Source organism: Morone saxatilis, unplaced genomic scaffold (assembly GCF_004916995.1).
Source record: "Morone saxatilis isolate NCDOM2014 unplaced genomic scaffold, NCSU_SB_2.0 Contig22, whole genome shotgun sequence".
Lineage (NCBI taxonomy): Eukaryota > Metazoa > Chordata > Actinopteri > Moronidae > Morone > Morone saxatilis.
The window spans coordinates 4566554-4574774 of NW_023339785.1; the positions used below are offsets into that span (position 1 = coordinate 4566554).

At 36.9% G+C, this 8221-nt stretch overlaps 1 protein-coding gene and 1 long non-coding RNA gene across 2 annotated transcripts in view; one reads left to right on the forward strand and one right to left on the reverse strand.

Annotated features, from left to right (window-relative positions):
- Window positions 1–422: 422 nt before the first annotated feature.
- On the reverse strand, window positions 423–3989 carry LOC118333855 (C-type lectin domain family 4 member M-like). The gene is made up of 6 exons (XM_035669654.1): window positions 3917–3989; window positions 3579–3680; window positions 2740–3405; window positions 2509–2651; window positions 1448–1557; window positions 423–813 (listed from the first exon to the last, which is right to left on the reverse strand). The coding sequence occupies exons 1-6, from the start codon at window positions 3987–3989 to the stop codon at window positions 681–683; spliced, it is 1227 nt and encodes a 408-aa protein (XP_035525547.1). The 3' UTR covers window positions 423–680.
- Window positions 3990–4641: 652 nt separating this feature from the next.
- LOC118333266 overlaps window positions 4642–8221 on the forward strand; it is a 25341-nt gene continuing 21761 nt past the window's right edge. Inside the window, exon 1 of the long non-coding RNA XR_004796965.1 lies at window positions 4642–4683. This is a non-coding gene — a long non-coding RNA (uncharacterized LOC118333266). The remainder of the gene's footprint in view (window positions 4684–8221) is intronic.

Sequence of the window (8221 nt, forward strand, 5' to 3'; positions counted from 1 at the left end):
GATTGGATTTCATTCTTGTAAAATTCAAATTCCTTCTATTCCCAGGGTCTGGTGGAATCCATTTTAATTAAGAATAAAGACATTTTCATCACATATATCATAATCTTTCTTGTTGTAATTAGATTCACATTGACCATACAGTAAAAAGTTCAATGTACGTACCCAAGGAAGAGAAAATAGTTTAATTTGTTTATTAATTTGACTATGATGAGAGATGGACATTAATTTGTGCCTGTAATCTTTAGAGAGTGGTTCAGTAAATTATTAATACCATATGCAAATGTTGTATAAATGTGCTTTGTAGCATACATGATTTATAAAATGTACTCATTTCATGCATAATAATCAGACAGAAATTTGCAAACACATCTAAAGCTATGAACACTACAGTACTGGACATTGATGAAAATCTGCTTTAGTATAACCAAGCAATTTATATTCGATTACACACGCACAAACTATATTCACCAGTTGAATATCAAATTTATGAAATTATTAACAATGTTCTGCTTCAAAGTTTAGATTTAAAATCATGAAAGCTAATGATAATTTGGCAAACTAACAATGGGATGATTTTAAGGGAAAGTAATAATATAATATATTCAATATAATAAATATTGAAGATATAAACCACAGACCAAAGCCTCACACCTTCATTAACTGTGAAAATCATTGCAATGTTATTTTTCACAGATCCAGATCTGTTCAGCAAAACAGCCATCATCGTTCCATTCTCCCATTCCCGATTTCTCCACCATTTCTCCACAGTCCTGGTTCCCATTATAGCTGTTGGGCTGCCCGGGCTGCCAGTACCTGATATAAAGATAACACAGAGAGAAATGCTTTTTACAGCATCCAGGTTTTGTTTCTCAACCTGTTGCTTCTGACCAACTCATTTGCATAGAAATAGTAATATGCAGAGGCTTCAAGTAATCATGGGATTTTTTAAACCGCCTCCATTACCACCCCTGTGTGTTCTGAAACACATTCACACAAGATAATGAACTTCAGTGAAATCAATGTCTCTGTGGGTGCAGTTGTGTAAGGTCTCAGTTTGACAGTACAGTGGAACAGATCTTTGAGCTGAATGTGCTGTACTTTGTGCTGAAAATGCATTAAAAATGTTCCCTACATTTTCTACATGCCCTCACTGTTGATCAAAACCGAAACAGATTTTGACAGAACTTCAGTGCAGTTCTCAAAGTATTATCCAAATGTGACCCCTGTCAGAGTCAAGGTTAAAATCCTTAATATGAATTGCTTAATAACTGAAGGCTCTTACTAAAAAATACAAGGATACAATCAGTGAAAGAAACTGAACATTACAGAGCTGAGTTCCTTAATACAGTAAATGAAGATGGTTCATTAAGAAACCAGTTGTTCTGTCATCAAATGTCATGATCCTATGAGATATTTTACTTCAGACACTCTGGAAATTAAAACTTACGATGTTGTTACTGGCTCCCCATCCACCCACATCCAAGTCCCCTCTTTAAGACTGTCAGTCAGACCAATCCAGGCATTTTGGCCAGTTCTCAGTAACCGATGGACAAATACCTGTTAGTGTAGCACATAGAGAAGACAATGAAAAAAAAAGGCAGAGCTTAACTCATGAGAATGTCAATTCAGGACTGTATAATAATTATTTGTTAGCCAAGCAGAGTCATTAATCAAATGCAATGATTTCCCAAACCGATCAATCAGCCACCTCTCTCAGCTGCCAACAAGTCACACACAAGTACTGTAAAGAGGATATATGTCAAACTGGGAAACAGTGTGAGCTGTAGGCTCGAGCAAGTACTACTGCTGAGTATCCGGTACATGTAACTTAGTTTTTAGTACTAGCAGAGTGAAATGCGTCAATATCTGTTTTCTAATACACAATAAATCTAGGTACTTTTTTTTTCTGTAAACAGTTCTCCTATTTCTGTGATCAGGAACATTGCTCTGAAGCTCAATTCTGAGGCTGTTCTGTAAATAGTTTTCTAAGCAATTTCTGATTAACCCGTATCAATTTTAGGCTTAACTGGACAACTTCTGGTTAGACCCGCCCATGTCTGCTTTAAGCCCCACCCATTCTGAGTACACATACAGATAATGGTGTACTCGCTCATCGCCCTTCGTGAGCTGTGCTAAAAACAGCTGTTTCTTCCTCTCCAGTTTCTACTCTATGCCAAACTATCTCCTAGCATATTAAAATCCAGAGATTCTGACCAGAACGCTACATTTCTTTCTTGGAATATTAAACATTTTTCATTTATTACTTTTGCAATTTGTGTAGTTTGTTGCAGAAAACAGCTCCTCACATCGATCTACCCATAAGCTCTCACTCTGGTTCATCTTTAACCCCTTTCCATGTGTCAGCATCTATAGTTGGTCCCATTTAAACACTGAGAGATAAAACACCATGTTTGCTTCTGCTTTACAACCATGCTGCTAAACTGCTCCATTAATTCTTGAAGACAACATGTTTTTTTGATGTCTCCAAGTTTATTCTTTCTTTCTCACCTGTTCATCCATGCCGTCTATGGCAACCAGATCTGCTCCCCTGGTGATGCAGTCTTGCCTGCTTAACGTCCAGTTTTTCTTCAAAGTTGAAACAAAGTAACAGCTGATGTCGAACTTGAACCAGCCTGTCTGACAGACAATTTCTGCAACATGGAGAGGCATAAAATATCACAAAAAGGCTAGGAATACAAAAACACTGATTGAATTAAACTTGTATGAGAAACACCTTACTTCTTCTTGCTTTGTCGATCTTCTTCTGTAGCTGATCTCTGTCTATAGCCAAGCTGCTGCAATTGGTCTGTAAAAGCTCTTTTTCCTTCTGTAGAGTATTGTAGCTAGTTTTCAATTGTTCTTTTTCTTTCCACATTGAATTATAGCTGATCTGAAGGTGATTTTTACTCATAGTCAGTGTATTGTAGTTTCCTAGCAGCTGCTCCCTGTCCCTATTGAGCGAAGAGTAATTCCCCTCTAACCGATGAAAAAAAGTCTGTAACTTATCATGTTCTCTTTGTAGGTTATTGTAATTGACCTGTAGCTGGTCTCTAATGGCTGTCAGATTATGGTGATTAGTCTGTAACCACTCAAGATTCCTCTGCGTGTCATTATAGCTCATCTTTAATTGATCGCTCGCTTGTTTTAAGGTGCTGTAACTTGCTTGTAACTGGTCCTTCTCGTGTTTCAGATTATTAAACCTGGCGTTGAAGTCATCTCTTTCAGTAGTCACAGAATTGTAAACTTCCTGCAGCTCGTCTTTTTCCTTGGTCAGGTTACTCAATCTGGCCTCTAACTCTTTTCTCTCTGCAGTTAAAGCATCGTAACTGCTCTGCAGTTGACCTCCTTCAGGGCTGTAACTGGCCTGCGCTGGGTCTGCCAACGCAAAATGGCTGATTATCTGATCTGTGAAAAAAATAAAATAAAGGAATTTGCTTAGATTGTTGGATTTTGAAAATATTTTTTCTCTCCTTGGTATTTCATATACTTATCTACATTACAACGTCAGCTGGACCTGAAAACATTAAATGCCAGGCAGCAGTTGCTACACACATTTTTATTGTGTTTTATTCACTTACAGTAGATAATCTGTGCAATGTTACCAGCCAACAGGACGGCGCACAGTAATCCAAGACACACATTCACACATCTAGAGGGCTGCTTTTTTCTCTGAAAATCCACTAAATCAAAGAAAGAAAACAGTTAAACATAATTTATAAGAGACAGCGGACCAGATTCTCTCTGTGAAATAGGAGCACCCTCACAGTTCCCTAGAAACCCAAATATAAAAGTTTTTATGAACTACTTATACAGTGCGGCACCAATATGAAAAGATATTAAAATTTAAGTTAATCAACAGGTTAGTTTCCAAAACTTTTTGCAGTTGTATCTAATACTCTAATGACTAATATTGTACCTTTGGTAATGAGGCCTTCCATTGTCAGGTTCTTATTGATATATACGTCGTCATCGATTTCCATGGAATCCATTCCTATAATGGTCTCGCAATTTCTCCTGTTTAGAGGAGACATTTATAAGCATTTGTTAAGCCACAAACATCATTAAAATCTCATTTGAGGTTTGGAGTGTGCACAAAAGTTAGCTTGCTTGAGGTAATCCAAGCATTTAAGTTTTAATGAGATCATTTAGTTTTACTGGAATAATAATCTGTACAAAGACTGTAAATAAAACTGTAGTGAATTTGAACTTTAGTTAGTTGAATCTGCAGAACATTTATATACCATATACAGTATTATATTCAATGATCTAAGCATTCATCTCTAAATGTGCACTTACCTTGGATCTGAGAAGGTAAAAGGAAGTCAATATCAGATGCTGCTACTGATTTATAACAAACAGCAAAAATGAATGTATGTTTAAGTGCAGAGTTACTTATTGAGCAGAAAACAGGATGCTCCTTTTGCCCATGTCGTCAAATGTTTAATTTATACTTAGCTCTGATTGGTCTGAACAAACCTTTACTGTACTTTACTGTAAGTGTTCGGTTCAGATTTCAGGTAATTTTCGGCCAGAAACAAACTGGAATCCACCAGTAACGATTAGTTATCACAGAGAGGTGGTTCTCTCTCAGGCTCCAGACCTTCATCCTCTGTGGTTTCTGTTCCCTTTTCCCACAGATCAACTTCCCACTAAGGTCAACGTGTTACATGACTGAGACACAAGGTAAGCCATATTGCAGATTTCAAAAATGCAAACTCAGTAGTATACAGTACAGTCAGTACTCGTATATTTTTTGAGGAAATCATCTGTGTTTTAATTTGAATTGTTGACAGAGTAGAACACAAGCGCAAGGTCGCTCAGCCTGACCATCCTTCCCCCAAATATTTAGGCCCTTTCGGCTGAGATTAGGGCAAAGCGGTGCTTTAAAATGAATTCAGATGTCAGCATTAAACATGTTCAAAATGACAATAAGCATTTTCGGACTGGAGCATAGTTCTAAGAACAGGTGGATGACCCCTGAGCGACATAAGTGCATGCTGACTGGTCGGAGCCAATGCAGCAGCAAACAACCGCCTGTAACCTTAGGCTCAGGCTCACATGGCAGTGCGAGTGCAAAGAGAAAAAAAGCCCTTGAAGGTATATAGTTCTCAGGGGAGCAGTTCCTACCAGAATGTACCCGGAATTCGTCTCAAAACACCTGACGTTGCCTTAACATGCTGATGTTTTAGCAGATATACAGTACATTTTTACCATATTTAGATTTTAGTTAGTGTTAGCATACTAACTTTAGCTAATTAGCACTAAACACAAAGTACAGCAGCTGATGTCATTAGTTTTGAGAGTATCTGGTCATACTGGACATAGTGAAAATTTGGCCTGACTAGATGAAGACTGTAATCATTGGTTTTCATTATGCAGCAAACATTTCTTAACCCTCTAACCAGCCATTTTCCAGTCAGGTCTGTAGCTACATATACCATGAAAATGTCACTGTGACCTGCTGCTGCGTTGCCACAGAAATTATGTCACCCACATAATGCAGTCAACTCTACAGAATTGCATGGATGTAACCCCACATCAGTTGCTTTGACGATGAAATTAAGAGTAATTTATGCTCCTCCTGATTGTGTAAAGAAGAACTCATGATTCTAAACAGGGCTTTGTTTGTAAGAGAATTATCTGTAACTGATGCCATTCACATGCCTTGTTGCTGTTGAATGGTCTAAAATGGATTATAGCTAAAGCACCGTTGCAGACAAATGATTTAGCCTGGCAGCGATACGAGATTTAAAGCCGTGTGTCAGACTGAAGGTCAACTCACATTTATCTGTTGGACTGAAGACACAAAGTTCAGGTGGATTGTTTTTATCCAACTTTTGATTGAAGTATGATGTAGTATGTGCAGTTTTGTTGGGAATGAAGAAAAAGAGAAGTCACTGACTTAATAACACTTTATTTTAATACTCTCCATTCAACAATTAAACCCAGCATAAACAGTTAAACATAATTTATTAACATTATAATGTAGTTGTAATCTTAATGCACATTGTTTTGTTACAGACTTTTTTTTTTTTAAGTTTATTAAAGTTGTTGTCAACAATTGTTAATCCAATGTCATTGTACACCATGTACATAACATTTAACTGGCTTCAGATGTTTATCTGAATGAAGTAAAGATCTTCTGCAGCAACAAAGAATTCTGCATCGTTAAAAATGTTGTTTCTTTGATAAACATGGGACTTTTTTCCCCCTCCATTGGCCACAAAGGGCGGCAAAAACGGCCAACAATTTTTTGTTTAAAACGAGAAAAAGAAAAAACTACCCATTTTGAAAATAACGAATAAAATGAAAAACAGAACAAAAAAACAAACATTTTGTTCCCCATATATATAAATGGTAGTTAGGAAACAGCTCATTTCCTGTTGTGGTTTGCTCATTTCAAAACTAAAATACATTGGCCTCTAAGTACACTGACCATCCTTTCATAAAACACCCACAACTGATGTTGATAAATGCTGATAAATAGTAGACTCTAATAAAGTCATCAGAGTTTATCTTCTTGGGACTATTGATGTCTATAAAATATTATAGTAAACCAGCCAATAGTTGTTGACTATTTCACTACTGATTGTGCAGTCTCATAATCACAAAACATATTAATATTTATGTATTTATTTCAGGTTTTTATATCCATCACCTGCTCTCTTGATCTGCCAGGCTCTAACGTTTCTCCTGACAGCACGAAGAAGCTTAGGCTGCAACTGAGCTCCGCCACTCAGAAAGCAGATAAAAATTCAGCTGACAGAAAACATGAGTCTATTTTTAGTGGCTGGACTGAATTTCCTAATCACCTCCAGGACTCCTGAATGAATAATGAATAGTATCTTGTCAGTAATATAATTTCACGAAACCAAACCAGGCTGAGAATCCAAAAACATGTCAGTGGTAAAAAAAAAAGAGTCTCCAATTCAGCTCACACGGAGAGCTGATTATGGTTGTTTTTTTCATGCAGCAGTTTGTGACCACTCTGACCATCATGCAGCCGTACAAATCTCCCATCTAAACTGAAGGGAGGCTGTGAATGAGGAGGCTGAAGCTGCTGAGTGTCTGATGGAGATAAGGGGAAATGACTGTGGCTGAGAGACGCCATCCTTCAGCCTGTCACACTCTGCACTGCCCATATTAATTAGCCTCCATAACTCATGAGCTCATCTGAAACGGCCACTTCAGGAAAAAAGAGGAGAGGACTTATCGACATCTCGGCATCCTGCTATCTCTACACAATAACAACCCGGTGATGTGTGTTACTTCTTTGATGGAATACACGGATGTTGATAGGGACACATTTCAGATCATAATAATCCCAGAGAAATTACTTTCTATGATTCATTTTAGGTTTTGATTGTCTTAAGCAAGTTGATCTTTGTAGTGTTTTGATAAAATGGTGCATTTTTTAAATAATATCCCACATATGCTGCAGATCTCATTTCCTCAAATTCTAATTTGCATTCACTTTTTGATCATTATTTATTTCAGACAACAACAATCATCCATTATCTATATTTCATTACTTACAATTCTACTAGGATCTGTAATGTCCTCCTTAAGCTGAACGAGTGAAAATAAGATGAGGTAGAGGGGGAATACTATTGTGTCCCTTATGTTGATCACAGAGTGATGATAAGAATCAGTCAGTCCAGCCTCAGATTAATTTCTAATATGAGAAAATCCATATGAGTGTAGCCAAGTTTGGCAAAAGCAGCAGCAGCTGTCTCAGTGCTATTTGTGGTAAATATAATTAGTTTTCCAAACATTACTAAAACTTTGTCCTTGAGAACTTCTCTACATCAAGTCTGGTGATCAGTTTAAAGCTGAAATATGCCCCATTTGGAAAAAAATGGTACCAGCTAATCTAGTAATATAGAGTCCTTTAATTATGAAACTAAAGTAACTGATGTGTCTGCCTTCAAATTTGACTTTATTCAGCTGGGTAATAAACATGGAGAAACCTTTAACTTTCAACATTTTAAGATTAGTGACTTGAGTAAAAAAAGCACTTCCCTGGCATTAACTTATTCATGATAAAAACACTAATTTGTACATTTTGATCCATTAGTCAACAGTTTATAATGCATGTCAACATGACTCCATGGAAGGCAACCCGCAGCTATAGATAAAAACTGCTCATTCTAAGGTAATGAAAACATAAGGAATCCTATATTCAGGTGATTATACGCTAATGAAAACATATCTATGAATA